The following is a 22388-nucleotide window of genomic DNA, read 5'->3' on the forward strand; positions in this document are numbered from 1 at the left end:
CCCCCAGCTGTTTTTCCAGAGGCATTTTGGCATCTCCAGCTGTTGGGAGAGCTGAGCCAAGGCCATTCCTGCCAGACACCTCAACAGATTTATTTGGGCTTTTTCTTCTCCCTGGTTCTGGAGTCGTTTAGGAGAGGAAAAAAAAATTTAAAAAAAAAAAATCACTTTCCAGAGATGTTGTCTGCACTCTGTCTCTGTTCCAGTCAAAATCAAAAGGGCTCAGGTTGATTTCCAGCTTTTTAAGGCCAAGAAAAAGAGAAATAAATGCAATCAAAGGACATGTCAGGGGGGAAGAAACTGCAGATCAAAAGGCTGAGGCTGCTCCTCCTGAGCCAAGAAAACATGTCAGGAGGAAATATTTTTATTCCTGAATGTGGGTTTTTTTTTTTTTCCCTCTCCTTTTTCACCCTGGAATTTCCAGCCACAGCCCAGCAGGTGAAGCAGGGATAAATCTGAGGGGTTTGGAGCAGCCTGGGGTGGTGGGAGGTGTTCAGGAGGGATGGGATGGGATAATGGGATGGAATAATGGGATGGGATGGGATGGGATGGGATAATGGATGGGATGGATAGGATGGGATGGGATAATGGGATGGGATGGGATATGGGATGGGATGGGATGGGATGGGATGGGATAATGGGATGGGATGGGATGGGATAATGGGATGGGATGGGATGGGATGGGATGGGATGGGATAATGGGATGGGATGGGATGGGATAATGGGATGGGATGGGATGGGGTGGGATGGGATGGAATGGGATAATGGGATGGGATGGAATGGGATGGGATGGGATGATGGGATGGGATGGGATGGGATGGGATGGGATGGGATGGGATGGATGGGATGGGATGGGATGGGATGGGATGGGATGGGATGGGATGGGATGGGATGGGATCCATGGGATAATGGGATGGGATAATGGGATGGGATGGGATGGGATGGGATGGGATTAGCTGATTTTTAAGGAATCTGGGGTGGGGACAGGGAGTTTGGGAATTCCCCATGGAGCTGTGTCAGAACCTCCTGGTCCCACGGGGGTTGGGATGGATCCGGAGGGTCCAAAATTTTGATTTTTGATTTTGGGTCACCAAAATGGGGGGGAAAAGGTGGGCACAGCCCTTTGTGCCATTAGGGAGTCACAGATGGACTCAGAGGAGCTCATGGACCTCAGTGCTTCTCCCAGCTCATGGTGATGCCTGATGGATTTTTGCCTTTCCTTTTATACATTTTTCCACCCTTTTCCTATTTTCTGTGCCCTTTTTACACTCTTTATACCCTTAGCCCCGCATGCTTGTAATTCTTTAATTTAGTTAATATTTTATATTTTAATTTAGTTAATATTTATTTCGCTTTATATATTGTAAGTTTGATATTCTAGCTTAGTTTTGGAGTTCTGCAGAGGAGAAAAACCAAACGTTCACAACAAAAGGCCAAGAGCTCTATGCTGCATCAAAACTTGAGGTTTTAACTTTGGTTGAAACTTTCTCTCTGGAATATATTTTGTAAACTGGGCTCTAGCCTCATTTGGGGGGTGGTAATTAGAGGGTGGTAATTAGAACAGGGGGACAATGACTTCATTTATTAAGTTTCTCATTGGGGGAATTTAGGTAGATATGCTAATTTGCAAAGTCCATAAAATTGTATACACTTTATATGAAGATCCTATAAAAACACCAAAACAAAACCCTTCAACCCCTTCATAGCTGTGTCTGTGTCATATTTCCACCAACCCAAAGGCAACCATTTCCCCTCTCTCCAGCTCCATAACTCCCTGCTCAGGTCACACCAACCCCAAAAAAACCCATTTCCCCTCTGCTCCATATCCAGCTCACAATCCTCTCCTTTCCCCCAAATGACCCACCTGAGAACAGACACTGCCAGCAATTATTCCTCATTTTTTCCCACCGGGAATGGTGTCATTCCCACATCCCCCCAGCCCCAAAGCAGCGTTTATCAACCTCCCCAGCAGGTAAAAACCCATTTCCCAGCGAGGATGGGCTGCGGGATGATCTCCATGGCATTGATCGGGGCAGAGCTGCTGCTGGCTCAGCACTTTGAGCCCCTGGCTTTCATCAGCAGAGTGCTCAGCCCTCGGCTAATTGGATTTGCCCGTCGTTAGGGTGATCTATGCCTCCTCCGAGTGCTCCGGGCACGGGATTTGAGCAGGGATGGGGAGCCAAAAAAGGGCTGAAGCCGCAAGGTCGGGAGGGAAAAAGCGTCCTGGAGTGTTGGGAGAGCAAATATTGGGATTTTACTCCTTGGTGGTGGTAGGGACAGAGCTGGAGCTGAGGGAGTTTGGGCTGAGGGAGGGTTTAATTTTAATTTTTTTAATTATTTTAATTATTTTAATTTTTTTTTTTTTTTTAATATTATTTTTATTTTTAGCTGGCTGAAACGGCACCTAGCAAAGGGTGGAATGAGACCCTGCAAATCCAGGCTCAGAGAGGGTGGGAAAACTGGCTGGGATTAATCACCAAGCAGGTTAATTACTTTTGTGTTCATTAGGCTGCATCCCAAACTGCAGCCCTGAGCCTAACACAGGCTGAGGACGTGGCAGTGACAAGGTAAACTGAGGCACAGATTGGTCACAGGACACCCGGGGGGCTTTGGGGGGCTCTGCACCCTGTCCCTGTCCTGCTGGATCGGGACAAAGATGCTCTTTCCACCCCCAGTTTGGGATTTTCAGCTGCAGCTCATTTAACCCATTTATCCCTCACTCTGGTTTCTCCCCACACTGTGGAGCAGTTCCTTAGATTTCCAATGAAGACAGAGATTGACACCAAAAAACGCTGCAAACCCAATAATTTGCAAGGAATAAGGATCCATGGATCTTTTTTCCTGGCCAAAAGGCTTTGTTTTCCCTGGGCTGGCACGAAAAAATACTCAATTTTGGCCCTAAGCGTGAGGAGAGCCCTGGAGCTCAGCTGTGCCTCAAAAATCAGATATTTGGGGGGGAAAAACCCCAGATATTTGTGTTTTCTCCCATGGGAAAAAGGAAGGGCTCCAGGCCTGGCCAGCCCTCCCAGCCTGGGTTTCAGTCATGTCCAGGAGGAGGGAATGCAGATGGATAATGGGGAGTTGTGTCACAGCAGGGCAGAGGAGCTGCTCTTCCCTGACCTTTAGATCCAGGAACTCACAAAACTGGGGCTTTTCTTCAGCCAGGCTGCAGGGACAGCATCTGCTGCCTGTGCCATGGATCCAGGAATGGCTGGATTTACCCCAAACCATCCCAAACCTTCCCTCTGCAGGGCGTGTGCTGATGCCTGAAGGATTTTTGGGTTCTATCCTTCATGTATCTGTAGCTTTGGTGTAGTTCTAGGCTTCAGAAAGTGGTAAAAACCTCTGTTCCCAGGATTTTTGGCAAAACAATTCCTCTCAGTTGGGAATCCAAGGACACTTCACTGCTTCAGAGCCCCAAAATATGTAAATAACAGTGAATTGTGGGGAGCAAACTTGGAGTAATTGACTTCATCACCTGAAGGTGTAATTGGAGGATTAAAGCTCAATATATTAATGGACAGAACTTAAAAAGCATGAAAAAGTCATGACTTGCTGTCCATTTTGGGTGTAGCCTCTGGAGTAGACTCTGTCTGCCCTAAAGGCACCTTAAAAGCCTTTAATAAATTAATCTGCTTTTTATTCTCCTAACTTTTTCTGGCCTCTGTTCCAGGTCAGCCTGTTTTAAGCAGCAGGGTGGGAGCAAACTCTGGGAAATGATTCCCAGCAGTGCTGAGTCCGTGGGATGGAAACAATTCTGTTCCTTTACAGGAACTCTGGGGAGCTCATGGAAAATGCAGCTGTGGCTGAAGGATCTGCCTCTCCTGAAGCCATCCTGGTGATCATCCCTTCCTGAATGAGACATTCCTTTCACTGGAATGAAAACCCAGAGAAGGTTTGGGGGAGCTGGCTGTCCCAAATCAGAGAATTCCTAAACTATTTGGGACCTAAAAGCTCATTTAATTCCCATTACATAAACAGGCACACCCCACCCCAGACCAAAGAAATCCCTGAAAGCCTCCAGAATTCCTGAAAAGCGGCAAAAGTTCCCAGCAATCCCTGAAAACCATCCCGGAAGGTCTCCAGTCCTTTGTGGAAGCTCCAGTCCTGCCATCCCTGGAAACGCTGGAGGATTCCTAGAAAACAGGGGGAGGAATCCACAGCAGGATCCGTGGTGCTCCTGGGGGATTTGGGAACCTGCAGCCGGAATATCCAGGCAGCACAGAAGGATCCACAGCTGGGAGGAGGAGGAGGAGGAGCCCCAAAATTCCCCAAAATCCTGATGGGTTTTTCCTATTCCCGTTCCCCGGAGCCGCTCGGGAAGCTCCAGCTGGTGTGGAGCCAGGAGCATCCATCGCTCCTCTGTCCCTGGGGAGGAATCCGCGCTGAGCCAGGCAGGAAAAGCAGCCGCCAGCCCCCAGAAATGATGGCGCAATTAGCGCAGTAATTAAAGCGCGGCGATTCCTGCCCCGGCAGTGTCAATAGCCGGGAAGGGACAGAGCTGGAAGTGCTTTAATTAAACTTCCCAGGACACTCGGACAGGGCTGTGGAGAGGCTCCTCATCCCGGGAAATGGATGGGGAATGTCCCTCCATCCCCAGGGCTGTGGGGCAGCTCCGCAGGTTTTGGGGTTTTGTCCCTGGGCAAGTCCCACTCTGGGATTTGGGATTGGGGAAACCAATCCCGTTCCAGGTTGGGAGAAAATCCAGGGGGTGAGGAAATGATGGAGGAAAAGGGAAAGGACCGATCTCAGCGGAGGATAATTCCTATTTTTCCCTCTCCTCTGATCCCTGCTCTCTCTGCTGCACGAAGACATTGATGCTCTGTGAGGTTTGTGGGGTTTTTTTAAGTTTCAAAGAATTTTAAGGCACAGCTGGGGAAACCGAGTGTCACTTTGGGGACATCAGGGAGCAGATCCCCTGCTCTGCCTCCTCCTCACAGGTGGCTCCTGCAGGCCGAATTAAAATGCAAATGTGTCCCTGCTGGGAACAGATAGTGAACCACTGAACATGGGGAAGGCAGCGGGAATAAACACCGGGAGCAGCGAGGGGAGCTGCGGGAGAGCTGCTTTTCCATTATTTCCCCTTTTTTTTTGTCTTTTTGTGACACTTGGCTGTTCGGTTGGGGATTATTTAATGGGATCTGAACCGATTAAGGGGGAAGGTGCTGGATTTAGGTGGGTTTGGGGTAGCACAGGTGGGTTTGGGGTGGCATAGGTGGGTTTGGGGTGGCACAGGTAGGTTTAGGCTTTGTCCCCATGGGTGCCACCAGCCCCAAGCTGCAGCCTCCATCTCCCCATCTCCAGCAGCTCTCTGGGGCCTCTTTTATATAATTATATATAATAAAAATAATCCAGTCCCAACTGGATCATTCCTATGGGAAAAAAAACCAAACTGGTAGGACTGAAGAGGACCTGACACCATCAAACACCACCAGAGCCTTCAGAGAGTTCCCATTTTCCTGAGGATTTTCCCTGGGCAGTTTGCATTTGCTGATGGACTTCCAGGGCACCAGGAGCCTGGAAAAATCAGTGAGGAGCTGCTTTCCTGGCGTTCCTAATTCCCTGGGATGGTGGGTGAGGCTCAGGGGTGTGTTTAGGGGTGTCTCTGAGGAAAATCCCATTGGCCCATACAGGGGGCAGGCACATAGAGCCTTTATATATCTCTAAATATATAGGCATATAAGTATATAAATATATAAATAAATATAGAAATATATAAGTATATAAGTATATAAGTATATAAGTATATAAATATATAAATATATAAATAAATATATATGCACAGACACATTATAGATGGATATATATGTATAAAGTCTAAATACATCCATATGTATGAAGTATAAATACCTACATCTGAGGATCCCAATAAGGAGATGGAGCTGCAGGGAAGGCTTTGCTCTCTTCACCCCGAGCTGGGCTCTTGTCCCTGACCCAGGAATGATGGGAATCAGGGATTTTGGGATGGTGGGAATGGCCTGGATTTTGGGATGGTGGGAATAGCCTGGATTTTGGGATGGGGGGAATGGTCTGGATTTTGGGATGGTGGGAATGGCCTGGAGGAGGCATGGGGATGCTGCAGGACACAAACCAGGGGCACAAGGCCATAAAAGCACCCTCAGACCCCACAAACACGGTGGGTGTTGCCTTCCCCAGGGCTCTGGGATGCTGAGCTGGAGCCATCAGCTGAATGGGAGGTGATGGGCTGGAAAACCTCTGCTGCTGCTCGGTGCCAGAGCTTGGCCTTGGCTCCAGCTGGGAGAGCAGCCAGCAGGAGTGGGAAAAGCTGGCACTGGGGACACCCCGTGCCCAGGCTGGCCAGGCTCCCTGATCCCTGGGGATCTGTCCCTGTTGTCTTCATCTTGCACCTCCACAGCCCCAGGACACTCTCACGGACTGGAGTCAGGTGCTGCCAGCTCTTATTACAATTGCAAAAGTTTATTCCACCCTTTTCTGACCTTTCCCCTCTGATTTTCTTCCCTTTTATTATTTTTTTAAATTTTTTTCCCCTACAAATATTCATTTATGTTAATTTTCCTGCTCAGAGCCACAGTCAGCTCCGTGGCTGGTTCAACCAGCCCTGGCTCCTCCAGATAAGGGGGCAGAGAAAAACCAACTCCCTGCCTGCCCTGCCTGCCCTCTGAGCACATCTCAGTCCTCCTGTATTTATATATTTTTATATATATGTATATATAAAACCAGCAGAGAGCTCTCAAGTAAATTTTAAGGCCACCCAGGGGAGAAACTTCCACAGCCCCAAAACTGATAAACTCCTTAAAGAGGTTTTTGAAACACCCCAAATCCCTGCTCACCTGCCAGGGAAACTGAGGCACAGGTGGGGCTGCAGCATCTCCTGCTCCCTGCCCACCCAGAGAGGATTTTGGACCTCAAATCCACGGCTTTGACCCCAAAATGCTCAGAGCAGACCCCAAACCCAGCAGGGCTCACCCCAAACCTCTGGGAGACCCCACAGCACAGAGACAGGGCCTGTGACAATGCTGCCACTTGGTTTAGGCTTTTTGCTTTGTTTTTTTCCTTTTTCTGGTCTTTTATTTAATAAAAATAAAACCAAAAAAAAAAAAGAAAAAGAGAAAAAAAAAGAGAGACACAGTGGTGGGTAACTTTCGATCCGGAAATAATCTGCTGCCAGCCTCTGCCAGGTGACACTGGGGACTCCCTGTCCCCACATGCTCGAGGGGGACAAGTGCACAGCCCAGGACCCCCAGCCTGCCAGCCCTGGCACCCAGGTGTCCCCACCGGGCTGGGACATGGGGTGGCCCTGGGGCTCTCTGGGGTGACCCAGAGGGGCTGAGAGGTGCCACCAGCACGGGGGGACCAGGAGGCATCGGGTAATGGCAGTCAGAAGGCACCACACAGGCTGAGCCTGGCCCCGGGCGTCCCTGCTGGGCTGGCACGGGGAGCTGGGCTGGCATGGGGACACACAGCTGTCCCACTGAGGGTGTCCCCGGGGCAGTGGGAAGCCCCCACACCACGTTCCCATCCCGGAGCCACATTCTGGCACTCAGAGGGGGCAGAAAGGTTGCCCTGGAGTCCCCAGCAGGGCTGTGGGGTGAGGTGGGGTGGTCAGCACTGGCCCCGTGGCTGGGAGCAGGGGACAAGCAGGGTGGGCAGCCGGTGTGATGTCACCCCCAAACCACCCCAGGCACACCGGGAATTTGGGGCTGGGACACAGCAGGGGACAGCAGTGACCCATGGCCGTGCTGCCCCCCACTCCTGCCTCCCCCAGCATCACCCAGCACCGGGAGGGACCCCCAACACTCCATTAGGGGTAACCCAGCCCTCACCCCCAAAATTGTGCAACTGAGCGCAGCAAAGGCTGGGGGAGACCCTCACCCACCACCTCCCCGCTGGGCTCTGGGGGGAATCGAGACCTCTCCCCTCTGCCAGCCCCTTCCCGGCAGCACCCCCAGCGTCCCCTGCCACGGGACACACACACCCCCCGAGCCGTGTCCCCATCCCCTCTGCTCGCCGTGGGGCCACGCGTGCGCTGCTGCCTCCGCTGGGCAAACCAGTGGGGAAAGGGCGAGAACAGAACAAAGCTCCCCGCGGGGGTGCCTTCGGACGGGGTGAGGGCGTGAGATGTGCGGAAGAAGGAGCCGGGCGGCCCCGGGGAAGCGTGGTGGCGCGGCGTGGCGCGGCGTGGCACAGCGTGGCAGCCCCTCCCTCCCGCCCCGTCCCCGCTGCCCCTGCGTTAAGCGATCTCCTTGATCCTGCGGATGTAGTTGTGGAGCTCCTCGGGGTCCTGCAGCCCCATGTCCTGGCACACCCACTCCAAGTCCTCCTCGTCGGCGATGGGGATGGAGTTGTAGGCCAGCTCGTCCGAGGGCATGGTGGCGAAGGTGGTGAACTTGACCCGCTTCCGTTTGGAGGTGGGCGAGTTGAGCGGGTCCTCGCTCTGGTCCCGCGTGGAGCCGCCCGACGAGCCGTCCCCGCGCCCGTGCACCTGGCTCTGCACGCTGGTCTGCGAGCTCCCGCTGCTGTGGTGGTCCCCGTGGCAGCAGGTCTGCACATTCTCCAGCGGGTTCCCCGGGCTCTCGGGCTGCGGGGAGAGGTCATTGTGAGCCCGCAAGGGCTGCCCGTTGCCCAGGAAGACCCAGTGGTGGGAATGGTCCATGTTGGTCTGGCCTTCCGGCGGGATGCGCTTGTGCCGGTATTTCAGCACGAAGACGATGCAGTTGATGAGGAAGACCAAGATGGCCAGGCAGAAGACGCCCAGCAGGGCGTACATCCCGATCTCCAGGTCCGTCAGCCCCCGCGTCACCTGCACGAAGCCGGTGGGGATGGTGGGGAAGTCCTCGGTGGGGTGAGACGCGCCGGACATGCGGCCGTCCTCGCTCGGGTCCGCTTTCCTGTCCACCTCTGCCCGCAGGGTGGTGCTCGCCCCCGCCTCGCCCAGCCCCGGCCTGCTGGACACGTGGTCGTAGTCGTAGGTGGGGTCCTCCTCGGAGCCGAAGTGGACGCGCACGGTGGCCAAGGCCGTGGAGAGGACGCTCTTGCGCTTGGTCTTCTGGCAGCTCTCGCAGATGACCAGCTCGGCCCGCAGCAGCTCCCCAGCGCCCTCGCTCTCCGCCACCACCAAGGGGAACGCCCGGTCCTGGGTCACCGTCACCACCTTCTCGTCCAGGCTGCTCACCACCAGGTTGTAGTCCTTGGGGTCGTAGAGGGACAGGGGCGCCGTGGTGCCGTCGCTGTAGGAAATCCACAGGCTCAGCAGCGCTTCCTGCGGGACCAACACAGGCACCGGTTGCCCAGCAGGAGGCCAGTCCCACCTTTGTCCATCTCCCCATCCACCTCTCCTCCCCTGAATCCTTCTCTCCGTCCAATTCACCCTTTATCCCTCTGTTATCCATCTTGTTCCAGACATTCCCTGTTTTTTCTCCTCAGCCTGCTCTTCCCTCCATGTTCCCCATGCTTGCCCGAGCTCAATCCAAATCCCAGCAGTGCCAGATGTGGCTACCAGAGCTGCCCAGGAGCTGTGTAGGATTCCATCCCTCCCACTCTGTCCCCAGGGTTGTGTCTTGTCCCTAGGCAGGGACCACAGGCCTCTGTGACAGTTTCTGGGGTGTTTTGGGGTCACCAGAGTGTCGGGAGGACAGCAGGTGCTGTGAGGGCAGGATTTGGGAGAAGGAGGTTGCAGATGGAGCTCTGACCCCACCCCAAGTTCCTCACCACCCCCAAACCTGGATGCCCCCCTGGCCTCACCTGCTTGAAGAAGCTCAGGGTTTGCTGCACAGATGTGCGGGCGATGATGGTGTGGCTGTTGCCGGGGCTGGGGTGGAGGGACAGCGAGAGGCTGGAGACCACCTGGGCCTTCAGGTCCGTGATGCTGACCTTCTCCTCCGCCACAGTCACCAGCGTCTCCCCCAGCACCGCCTCCACCAGCGGGGACACCACCTGCAGGGGACGAGGCGCCTGTCACCGCCTGCCACCCCCAGCCAGGCTGGCGGAGGTGGGGAAGGTGGCCAGGGGTACCTTGAAGAGGGTGGTGCCCGGCTCCCGCCCGGCCAGCGTGGAGCTGTCCACCATGTGGGCCACCCGCGGGTCATCCACGCGCATGAAGTCGCTGACCAGGTCGGTGACCTCCACCAGCCAGTCAGGCCCCAGCATGGTGACCACCTGGCCCGTGCCCTCGGCCGCCGTGGTGTGGAACTGGGTGAAGACCTGCAGCGTGGAGTGCTGGTACTGCAGGGCACAGCCCCGGCTCTGCTTCCGCTCCTCCTCATCCTCCTCGTGCTCGCTGTCCCGCACCGACCTGCGGGATGGAGGGATGGATGATGGATGGAAGGAAGGATGGATGGATGGATGATGGATGGATAGATGGATGATGGATGGGATGGAGGATGGGGCAGTGGGTGAGCAGTGCTGTCAAGCTCCCCAAGCCCTTCAGCCCTCTTCAGCCCTCCCAGGAAAGGTGGCCAAGCAAGGAAAACAGTGCTGTCACCAAAAAATGATGGCTCCTGGCGAAAAGATGTCCATTGTCCATGAGGGATTCAAGGGATGTAGCAGGACATGGTAACAACAGGGTCACCAGCACCTCTGCCCACTAAACAGCTGAGAGAATATGATACCTCTGGTTGGGATGGACAAAAAAGCTTTGGAGCTTGGCTGTTCCCATTTCCATCCAGGGAACTTCTGACCACTGCCAAGGAAGGATGTTCACCAACCTCACTGAAACTTCTCTCCTTCCCCATAACCTCTCACCTTTCCAGCAAGGACCCCTGAGACACCTCTGCCTCCATCAGCTTTCAAACCTCCTCATCAAGCAGCTGAGCAACGCAATCAACCCACAACCACCACCTCCAGGTGCTTCCTCCAGGCTGGCCACACCCCACACGCTGACTCCACAGCACCCACCTCCTGTCCGGCAGGATGGGCACCCTCCAGCCCTTGACCTGGCTCAGCCGGGCGTCCGAGAGCTCGATGTGCAGGGGCAGCTTGGGCACCCACACGGTCATCTCCAGCGGGGCCGACAGGTGCTCGTAGGTGAAGGTGACCCGGGCGCTCATGGAGCCCTGCGACTCCTTCCCGCTCACGAAGACATAGTCGCAGCTGCTGGAAACCTGTGGGACAGGAGAGGGTGGGAATGGTCCTGTAGACACTGCAGGGATCCTGGCAGGAGGCTGGAATTGCTGGAGGAGCTGAATGTCACCCGGCAGTGTCCAAGTAATGCTGGCCCAGGAGTGGGGATGTTCTCTCTTCCCAGAGATCCCTGCTCAGAGGTACAGATCCACAAATCCTTGTCCACCATTCAGTGTCCCCTGCCCCAGGTCCTCCTGCCAGCCCTCACTCACTCCCACCACCACCAGAACCTCCACTTGGTGCCTCAGTCTCTCTTTAGCCTCCACGCTCCATTGTACCTGAGCTAGAGGCACCCACGGGTGCTTCACAGAGGGTGCAAAAACTGGGCTGGAAATTTGCCCCAAAATCTCCTCCACTTCAGCCCAGAGGCAGACCAGCCACATGCCTGTCCCCACCTGTGCCTTGTCCCTGTCCCTCTGATCACCCCAGAGCCAGATTCCTGCGGTCTGAATGAATCCCCTCGTTCCTCTTCTCACTCTTCCTCTCTTAATTCCCATGTGTTCAAATGCCATGAGTGAAATTCGCTATAAAACAAATCCATCCTGTGGGGGGGTCACTCATTACTGCCCAATTAAGCCAATTAAGGAGCTCAGGGGACACCAGGGAAGCATCTCCTGGGGTTTGAGACAAGGTCACCAGAAGACAACCAGAAGGGGAATCCAACCTCTCCTCTGCAGTGGCCCCATGGCCCAACCCTCACAGTCCCTCTGTCAGTGGCTGAATCTGATTTGTTGGATGCTGGAGAAGAGCAGAGCTTGTTTGCTCAGCCAGCAGCACTGAGCACCTCAACAGCACAGAAGGGCTGATTTCCAGCAATCAGGAGTCCCTGATGGCTGGTCAGAGGTCGAGGCCATGCTGCAGGCGACTGACAGGGGAGGTGACAGCATCCCTGTCTCCCTTCCAACCTATTCCTTCTGCACCTGTGGGCAACCAGACACAGGGATTTTGCATTTCTGAGCCCGCAGCACGGTTTGACTTCTCCAACACCTCCAGCCCGATGCGAGGTGTCCATGGTCCCCTGGGGCTGGTGGGGGAGGCAGAGCCCAGCACTTGGGCTCCTGGGGACATCCCTGGGCACGGGAGGAGGGAAGGGCGATGCAGGAGGGTTTGTTCCTCATTCCCCTCAGAGGTACCAGCTCAGCAAGTCTGACAAGACAATCTCATCTGTGGCGAGGCAGCGCCTGAATAAAGATGAGCTCGCGGGTGAATCCTGCAGCAGAGATCTCTGGATATTGTGCCATTTGTCACAATAATCACCACGGGCTCTGCCTGCGCTACCTGGGCTAATAAACCCCCTGGCACCTCCTTCTGGGGACCACTTGCCTGGCAGCCCCGGGGAGGGGTTGAAACTGTGACAACAAAAACTCCCTGTGCACCAGGCCTGTTCTGAAGATGGAGTGACTGCAGCTTAGCTCAGAAATGAGGCTTGTTGGGGGAAACTTCCTGGATTTACGGCGAGGCGTCGGGAAGAGAGGCTGAGAGCTGCCTGGGCTCCTGGCCAAGGCACTTCTGCCTCTGCTGCTGGGGCCAGGAGATCCCAGCTTGGCATGGGAACAAGGGGACACATCTTCTCCAAGGGGTGGGAAGAGCCACCATGGTCCTGCTGGTGGCTGTGAGTGAGCAGAGTCCCTGAGGATCAACCCCTCTGAGCTCCTGGTGGGTTCTCCAGGGGGTGTGGAGTGTGGGATGCTCAGGTGAGGCTGAGCATATCCCACTGAGTATGGGACAGCAGAGGTGGCCCTTCCACTCCCTGTGTGTCCCTCAGCAGCCCCCCAAGGCCACCACATGTTTTAGGCAGTATAAAAATAGGGGTTATAAAAATGGGGGGTTATTTCCACACCACCCTGCGTGATGATGTCCTCCTGCCACCATCTGTCGCCACAGAAGGGGATGAGGGTGACAACTCCCACTCGTGCCGTCCCACCACACCCTTCAGAGCCACATCCACGCGAATCCCAGGACAAATCCCACATCCCACAAGAGAGCAACCACCAGGGAGCCCCACCGGAGCGGGGAGAGGCAGCTCCCGCCCTCACGTTGAATTATTTACAGTAACAGATCGCACATCCCACTCGGGGAGCTGTGATTTATGGAGCAGGTTTCCAGCCCTGACACCGCAATCATACTCCCCGATCTCAGCAGGTAACTGAGAGCTCCCTCGGAAATGAAGCTCCAACACAAACACCAAATAACTCAGCGAGAAATTGCGCCGGGCTCCGGGCGGGATGCGAGCCGGGGCCGGAGGGTTGCTCCCTGCATTATTCATCCCAGCTCCTGGGCGTGTGCCTGCTCCCCCCAGGGCTGGGGACAGAGTGTAAATAGATTTATGAGCAGAAAGGCAGCACATTAAACAGTTTAAGTGTCTTGGAGTCCATCCTGAAGTGTATTATTGCTCCAGTGTTTTATCACGCCGGGGAGGACTGGGCTCCATAAATTAGAGCCGGGGCTGTAAATCCCACCACGGGTGCGAGTTGGAGTCAGGAACTTGGGTGAGCACTTTGTGGCACTGGGTGTCCCAAGGACAGCAAATCCCAGCAGGGACAGGGCTCTGCCATCACCCCTGGCCCAGCTGGGGGAGCTGCCTGTGGCAAAGGGGAGAATCCCCTCGGAGAATCCAAACCCTTTCCCTGCCTCTGCCCACCCCAGCAGGAGCATGGAGAGGGAGAGCTGGCTGGGTGCATGCAGGGAGAGGGGTGGGAGGCATTCGGGAGAAGGGAATGATGTCTGGGGGCGGATGGATGGATGGAAATGGTGGCAGAGTGACACGGGCAGGTGGGCAGAGGGATATATTCAGGGATGGGAAAATGTATATGGATGAACAGGGCTGGTGATGGGAAAACTGGAGGGTTTGGGGACCAGGCAGCCTTTGCATCAACCCCATCAGCACCTTTCCCACCTGGATCTTCTCCCTCAGCCCCTCTTTTCCCTCCATCATTCCCACCTCCCTGGCTCTCCAGTCCCCAGCCTGGCATCTGCTCCTAATGGGAAATAAATGTCCCTCTGAGGCCCAAGGGCAGGCGCTGATGGGAACGTGCAGCTCGGCCCACGAGGTGACAACATTTCCCCTTATCAGCACTGAGTGTTGTGATAACCCACAGTCACTGCTGACAGGGTCAGAGCATCCTGTGGCCTCTCTGGGGACAGTGACAAAGTGTCTTGTCCTTCTCCCAACAGACCCCAGGGAGATGAATGCATGGACTGGAGCCACTGAGGGGATGTTGCTTGGTCTGGTGTCCTCCAGACAGCCCTTCCCAGGCCAATGGTCCAACCCACGCCGCTGTTAGGGTCAGCACCCCTGGGAGAAGCCCAGCCCCTCCTGAGGGTCACAAGAGCCACCTCCCCACACCCACCTTGATGATGTCCTCGTTGTTGGACTTGCACTCGACCATGGCCGAGACATCCACGATGACGCCGCTCAGCTCGATGGCGATGACCTTCACGGGAATGGCCACCGTGCGCCCCGTCAGGATGGCCGTGTTGATGATCTCCGTGTCCTGGGGGTGGCAAGGAAGGGGGACCATCATGTTAGAGGGCAGCGTGTCCCATCAGGGGCAGAGAAGGACCTGGGTGGGGGGATGGATGGATGGATGGATGGATGATCAATGGATGGATGGATGCATGGATGGATGAGTGGATGGATGGATGGACGTTATAGGGCAGATGGGACAGTGGGATATCCCTCAGGCAATCCCACCCCCTCAAAGCAGGTGACTAAGCTGAGGACAGGAACCTGCTCACCATGGCCAGAGGCACGATGGCCCTGATGTCCCTCTGGATGACCGTCAGCTCCGTGACCACCTTCTCCAGGTCGGGCGGGGGGTTGCGGCCGCGGTAGTCGATGTGCCACATGATGCGGCGTGTCACCGACTGGCTCGTGAAGTTCTCCATCTCAAAATCCAGCTGCATGATCTCCGAGGAGGAGTCCCCATCCCTGGGCAGGGGGACAGGAGGAGGGGACACCGTGAGCTGGGTGTCCCAGGTCCCACAGCCACCTCGGGATAAGAGCCAGGCCATCCCAGAGTCCCCAGCAGGGTGTCCCCAAGCCTGCCATGGTGACACCATGATGTCCCAAACCCAGCAGCCCTGACCCAACCTCTGCCAGGGGCTGCTCCCACAGGATCCTGCAGATTCCCATGGGAATCTCTCCAGTGGGAGAGAGAAATGTTTTTCTCTGCCTCTCCCAGCAGGAGAAAATCCTCATCAGCTCTGCCAGGGCTGCTGGCTGATGTCAGGGGTGAGCATGTGGCCATGGCCTTGGGGACAGTGGGTGGCTGCAGGTGCTGTCCTTGTGGCCCTGACTCTGTCTGCCCAGCAGTGGGGATGGATTTACTGCTCCTGTCTGCACCCTTGTGTCCCACAGGTCATATCCCAAATGTCCCATATGTCAGATCCCAAATGTCCCACATGTCGGATCCCAAGTGTCCCACTGGTCAGATCCCAAGTGTCCCACACCCTGAGCACTCAGGAATGACAAATAAGTGACAACACATAAGCCCAGCCCAAGCCGTTGACTTTACAGCTCCTTCCAAGGGGATCCTGTGGGGAAACTGAGGCACAGGGAAAGGTTCAAGCCCAGGCAGCAGATGGGACTTGGGGCAGGACTGTCCCCAAGGCTGTGGGGGACAGCAGGACATGGAGCTAAAGGACAGGGAGTGACCTCTGGGGTGTCCCTGAGGCAGGACAGGATGGAGAGGATGCCAAACCCAGCACATGGTGCCAGACTGAGGGGACAAGTTGGTGTCCATCTGCATCCCAGCCTGGACACAACCTTACAGCAGATAAATCACTCCTCATCTGAGCAAACCTCCCCAGACCTGATCCTGCACTCCAAGCTCTGCCTCTGCCCTGCAAATCCACCAGTAAAAGCCCCCCAGAGCCAGCAGGGTGGGGAGCAAAAGTGCAATTCCAGCAGAAGGGAAGGCAGGACTGGCTCCACTTCCATCTCAGAGTGCAGCAGCAGTTGAGAAGGTGCCATCGATCTGGGGATGCAGGACAGGCGAGTGTCTCTCTGATCAATATCTGATGAGTGAGAGGGAGCAGAGAGAGAGGAGAGCAAGAAGCTGGAGCTGCTCCAGGCCACGGCAAGCCCTGATCCCTGATCCCTGATCCCTGATCCCACAGCAGCCGGGATGGGCTTTGCAGTGGAGCTGATCCTCAGGGTCTTGCTGTGCCCCCAGGGCAGGTTTGGGATTCAAGGGGAATCACCAAAACCATGTGGTCTGAAAGGCAGATTTGGCTGCTGTTGCAATGCAGGGGTTTAAACACAGCTGGAAGAGGCAGGTCCAAAGGGAAAGCAGAGCTCCATGCCGGAGGGGTGGCACTGGGTGGCACTGGGTGGCACACACAGGTGGCACTGGGGCTCCTCGGGGTGTCCCCAGAGCCCTGCCAGGCTCAGCCACCACCCTCTGCCCTCCCCCAGCATCATCTGCTCCCAGCCACAGCAGAGACACCAGCCAGGCTGCCCACGCTGAGGGAATAATTCAGGCTGCAAAACACCCCAAACCGGCCATTCTCACCCCAAACCGGCCATTCTCACCCCAAAGCAGAGAGCTCTCCGCCCCTCCCTGCACAGTCAGCGCTGCCAAAAGCCCCCAGAGCCGCAGCAAAACAAATCCCTCTGTTTGCTCAGCCCGGAGGGCAACACGGCTCGGAGTCATTCATCCTCTCCACGCCGTTAATATTTGATGGAGTTGTTTGTCTAAAAGGTGATTGTAATCACTTGGAATTCCTCCCCCGTCTCTAACCTTTGCAGGCTGATTGGGAGCGGCGCTGGCAGCGGCAGAGGGGGAAGGGGGAGAGGATGCTGCTGCCGGCAGCTCTGCCCTCCGTGGGCTGTGGGGTGGGCGTGCAGGGGACAGGGGGCTCGTGGCCCTGGGGACAATCCAGGATCAGGGGGTTGGGATGCTGTGGGAGCGTTTTGGAAGCGTGTGGTGAAGGAAAATCCACACTCCTGGTAAGAAGGGGGTTCTGCAGAGAGCTTTGGAGGTGAAACCAGAGCAGGCAGAGCTGAGGATCTCCTTTTCCCAAGAGTCTTGCTCAGTTTTGGGGCAGAAATATGGGGAGATTTCCATGGCATTGTGCAGGAATGGCTTGAGTACATCAATTTGCTTTAACCCAGCTCCTGGAGACACTCGTGCCCCTTTTCCCAAAGGCACAGAGATGTCACTGTTGTTTTCCAGCATTTGCAAGTCTTTCCTGCTGGGGTTTTCCACCCTGTGCCCATCCCCTGCTGTGTCCCACCAGTCTCACATCTCCCCTTCTCCAGGCTGAGCAGCTTCTGGGGTCTCAACTCAGCTTTGTGGGTCTTTACTCCTTCAGATCATTCTTACTTCTATTTCCAGAGCTCTCCTCAACTGAGCTGAGCCTTTCCAGGAGCCCCAGGAATGTGTGAGCAGAGCAGAAATGCCCCTTTTGGGTGCTGACTTGGGTCCTGCTCCCCATCCAACACTTTTCCATCACTTTAGGGTTCAAATGGGACCTTGCCTTGCTAGGAAGGAAGGAAGGAAGGAAGGAAGGAAGGAAGGAAGGAAGGAAGGAAGGAAGGAAGGAAGGAAGGAAGGAAGGAAGGAAGGAAGGAAGGAAGGAAGGAAGGAAGGAAGGAAGGAAGGAAGGAAGGAAGGAAGGAAGGAAGGAAGGAAGGAAGGAAGGAAGGAAGGAAGGAAGGAAGGAAGGAAGGAAGGAATTCTTCCACCCCAAAATAAGGAATCCTCCATGGCTCCACATCCCAGTCCTAAAATCCTCCATTTCCCTGCCAGCACCCACATGGCACTGCAGCCACCCAGACCCCTGGGCAGGGGACAAAGGGACAACTGCTCCAGGCCTGATCCCAGCACTTCCCTGGCATTCCCAGAGGTGAATCCCCTTACCTGGGCCCAGCTCCATCCACCCTGGACACATCGACAGTGGCAGTGGAGTGTTTGCCACCCGTCAGCAGCTCTGAGGTCACCAGCCACTGCCCACTCCTGGACTTGGTGCTGAGCAGGTTCACACCTTTCTTGGCCTTCACCCTGCAGGGAGTGACAGTCAGGGTTGGATCCTCAGCCCCTGGATCCCCTTGGACACCCTGCCATGGTGAGGCCTGATGGGTTTATGCCTTTTCTTTTTGTACACCCTTTTATATATTTTAAACTTTTTATATATTTTCTGTACCCTTTAGACACTCTTTGTACCCTCAGCCTACATGCCTGTAACTCTTGTAGTTTGATATTTTAGCTGAGTTTTGGGGTTTCTGCAAGGCAGAAAGACCAAACATCCACAGCAGGAGGACAGAGAGCTCTGTGCTATCAAAACCTCAAGGTTTTAACCTTGGTTGAAACCTTCTCTCTGGAACATATTTTGTAAACTGGGCTCGAGCCCCATTTAGGGGGTGATTAGAATAGGAGGACAATTATTTCATTTATTTAGTTTCTTATTGGGTCATTTTAGACAAATATGCTAATTTGCGAGGTCCATAAAATTGTATACGAGATACACTGGGTGTGTGCACCTCAGCATGTTCCACCTTGGAAGAGCTGTGCACCTAAAATCCTATTAAAATACTGAAGTAAAGCCCTTTTACCCTTTTAACCGTGTCTGCATCATGATTCTACCAACCAAAAAGCAACAATGGCACAGCAGGAGTTCTGCCCCTGATCCATCAGGCTGTGGGAAGCATCAGCCAGGCTCCAGCCCCTCTTTTCCATGGCATTTTGTCCCTCCAGTTTGGGATTTTTGTCCCCCAGCCCCAGTGCTGACCCGGGGGGTGTCCCCTCACACACCCCATTCTGCTGCCACCCAGTTGTGGGGCAGGAAGAGGGGACAAGGGGACAGGGGCCCCATGGCCACACCCCACCTTGTCCCCAAAGTGGCTGGGGATAAACCCACAACTGGGAGCACTGGGAGAGCACAGGCTGCAGCACAGAGTGGTGGTGAAGAGATGTCCTGCATGGACAGCCCTTCCCCTGTGGGAGCTTCCACTGCAAAATTCCAGATATTCCTCTGCCCCTACCCCTTCCAGACCTGCTCCAGCCTCCAGCAGATCCCACAAACACCACATCCTCCCACCCCACAGCTGCTTTTTCACCCCCAAACCAACCATCCACTGGAAAAAGGAGTGGGGGCACTGATGCCAGAGGGATTTTAGCCTTTTTCCTTTTATATATTTGCAACCTTCCCAGTACTTTTCCCCACCCTTTTCCCCAGCTAAAAAGACCAAACACATCACAGAGCTCCAAGCCCTGGGGGACACAAGGCTCCTCTCCTATCTTAGTTCTTCCTGGGATCCAAAGCTGAGAACAAAATCTTCAAAACACATTTTCATCAATGAATGTGACTAGTGCCAATCGTGGGGAGCTCCAGAAAAGAAGCACAATGAAAAAGTTGAAAAAAATTGCATCACCACTTGTCCTACTAATTAGTACTTTGTATCAATGATGCTAATTTCCTAAAACCTATCAAACTGCATTCACCCCTGTGGGGTTGGCCTTTTGTGGATATCCTTCCACAATTGCCCCTGCAGCTCCAATAAAAACCTACTTTTATATTGCCTCCCGGACAAAAACTACCTCATTTCTAATCTGAAAAAGCCAACATGCCCTCACCTGAGGGTGAAGTGCTCCACGGTGGAGTTGGACGTCAGGTAGAGCAGGATGCTCAGCACCTCCCCGGGTTTCAGCGGCTTGTCCGGCAGGCGGATGAAGACATTCCCATCGAGGTGATGCTCCTGCAGGGCTGGGCCGGGCGGGGGCTGCAGCAGGCTGACGCTGCCGATGCGCAGCAGCGGGTGCTGCGTGGGTCCCTCTGTCCTCGTCCCTCCCGCCCCGCGGCGAGTGTCCCCAAGGCACTGCCCGGCACCATCGGGGGCGTGCAGCGTGTAGTACAGCTCGGCCTGCTGGCTCTCCCCAGGCACCACCTCCAGCCCCTCGGCGCTCTTCCTCCTGCCCAGCGGCACGGCCGAGGGGCCGAACCAGGCGTGGGGCAGCTCGGCCTGCACCAGGCACATGGCCAGGCTGCCCCGCAGGCGGCACGAGCTCTTCAGCTCGCGGGCGTCGCGGAAGGCGTGAAGCCGCACGCAGGGCAGACGGTCCGTCACGTCGAAGTCGTCCCAGTCCCGGCCTGCCACGTAGAAGAGCACTTGGACCACGGGCTGGCTGGCCACCAGCCGCGGCTGGACGATGAAGGCGCGCACCTTCCAGTTGACGGTGAGGCGGTCGGGCACCTCCAGGGTGCTGGAGGGCTGCAGGTGCTCCTTGGGCAGCACCAGCCCCGTGCTGAAGGGCCCCAGGGTGACGTTGAGGACGGGCAGCTCCTTGGTCTGGAAGACGACGAAGGGCTCGGAGCGCTGCAGAGGGGCGCTGCCGTTGCCCGCCGGGCTGGCTCCCAGCTCCTTGAGGAAGAAGGCCAGGCGGGTGTTGGACAGGCGGTAGCTGACGGGCAGCAGGATGGCCCCGGGGGGCTCGGCGGGGTCGGGGCTGGGGGCTGGAGCCTTGGCGTGGGCTGGAAAGGGGGTGGAGAGAGCAGGTGAGATGCCTTAGGATTTTAGTTTCTGGATTTTTCATGTATAAACTCCTGTTCCCAGCATTTTTAGACAAAATTCCCCTCTAAGCTCAAACCTCAAGGAGACCTTACTGTCTCAGAGCCCCAAGATACGTTAACAGTGAACTGAGGGAACAAACTTGGAGTAATTGGCTTTATCACCTGAAGGTGTAATTAGAGGATTAAACCTCAATATGCAAATGGACAAAACTTACAAAATATGAAAAACTTGTGACTCAGGGTCCATTTTGGGTGCAGCCCCTGGGTGGGCTCTGTCTGCCCTAAATGCACCTTGAAGGCCTTCAATAAATCTAACTGCTTTTAATTCTCTTAACTTTGCCTAACCTCAGTTTTAGGTGAGCCCATTTAGGCATCAGGTGAGTGAGAATTCCCTCCCCCTCTGGAGCAGCTGCCGGGCAGGGAACACAGATCCAGGCAGGAGGGGTGCAAGGAGGAGCTGCAGCCCCCAGACCTCTCCCTGTGTCAGCCACAGGGATCACTTCAGCCATGATCCAGGGAGAATCTTTATCCTGGCTTATCCCATGGACCTCCCGGGGCTATATCCCCACTTATGGGGGATGAGCACACGGGGAAAGCTCTGCAGAGGAGGGAGGGGAGGTTTGAGGTCACCCCAGGAGGGGTAAAAGCTCTCTGGATGTGGATGGGTGGCACTGTGGCTCGGGGATGGCAGCAAAAGCCTGGCTAGGTTTCTGTCCCACACACCAAAAATGCACAAGGATCCTGCAGGATTGTGAGCAGGATTGTGACTCCTGATGGTTGGCAGCAGCCTCACCAAACACACCCTCAGCATGGAGTGGATATTCAGGGTGTGGTGAAGCCACATCCAGCCTCATGTTGTCCCTGAGGAGCCCAAAGCACTTGTCACCCACCCCAGCACAGACCCTTCTACAGAAACAGGCCATGACTGGCTTCATCCGAGCTTCATCCCTGCTTCCCAATACAAATTTCCCAAGAAATGCTCTGAATTTCTCTGGGGGCTCATTACTAACAGGTCCAAGCTAATTTTTGGCTGGCAGATCCCACCATGTATTTATTTATCACCAAGGCTTTCCTTCTGCTTTCAGCTCCCAGATCACCCAGAGGAGGTGGCCAAGTCGCCCCCAGACCTGCTTTGTCCCCACAGGCTGCCTCAAGGGTGGTGGCACAGCTGGTTTGTCACCCACATTGTGCTGTCCCCATGGGGACAAAGCAAATTTTTCCAGACCTGGTGGAAAAGTGACACAGATGATGTTGGTGCCACTTTCTGCAAACCCCAACCACCCCCGGGACAGGTGGCCCTCGAGAAATCCCACTTCGTCCTTCATTTTGATCATTTTTCCCTTAAAAAACAACTCCAGCAGCAGCAGAGCACACAGCCCCAGCCAGCCGAGGCTCAGAAGGATCCGGTTACCCCACTGCCAGCGGAGCAAAACCCATGGAATCCTTCCTGGGAACCAATTCCAGCCCGCGGGAGCCTGGAAGACATCTCAAGGTCTTCGCCTTCTCCAGCGGCTGCCAGGAGCTCCCAGGAGGGCTGAATCCCCCCCGTCCCCGCCAGCCCCCCGCGTCCCCGCTGCCGGCGCTGATTGCAGTCGCTCCCGAGCGGCTGCCGAGCGGCAGATCCCAAATTATCGGTGTCAGACGGCGGGGAAAGGTGGGGATGTGGCGGCTGCGCTCCCGGCAATGACTCAGCCCCTTCCCCACGGGGCTTTGCCAGGACCTGGAGGTTTTTTCCAGCGCTGAAAGTGGTTTTAGTCGCTTTCTGCGGGGCTGAAGTT

General features: G+C 55.3%; 1 protein-coding gene across 1 annotated transcript; it reads right to left on the bottom strand.

Moving 5' to 3' along the window:
- Nucleotides 1-7757: 7757 nt before the first annotated feature.
- On the bottom strand, nucleotides 7758-20571 carry LOC146422025 (transmembrane protein 132E-like; the record flags this gene model as incomplete). Its single annotated transcript, XM_085046802.1, has 8 exons — nucleotides 7758-9238; nucleotides 9721-9912; nucleotides 9991-10270; nucleotides 10873-11078; nucleotides 14448-14591; nucleotides 14836-15028; nucleotides 17964-18104; nucleotides 19677-20571. Coding segments are annotated over 8 exons (3080 nt in total), but the record flags the coding sequence as incomplete, so codon positions are not given.
- Between the last annotated feature and the right edge of the window lie 1817 nt (nucleotides 20572-22388).

The sequence above is a fragment of the Lichenostomus cassidix genome, unplaced genomic scaffold (genome assembly GCF_008360975.1).
Source record: "Lichenostomus cassidix isolate B80296 unplaced genomic scaffold, HeHo_3.0 HiC_scaffold_574, whole genome shotgun sequence".
In the NCBI taxonomy this organism is placed as follows: domain Eukaryota; kingdom Metazoa; phylum Chordata; class Aves; order Passeriformes; family Meliphagidae; genus Lichenostomus; species Lichenostomus cassidix.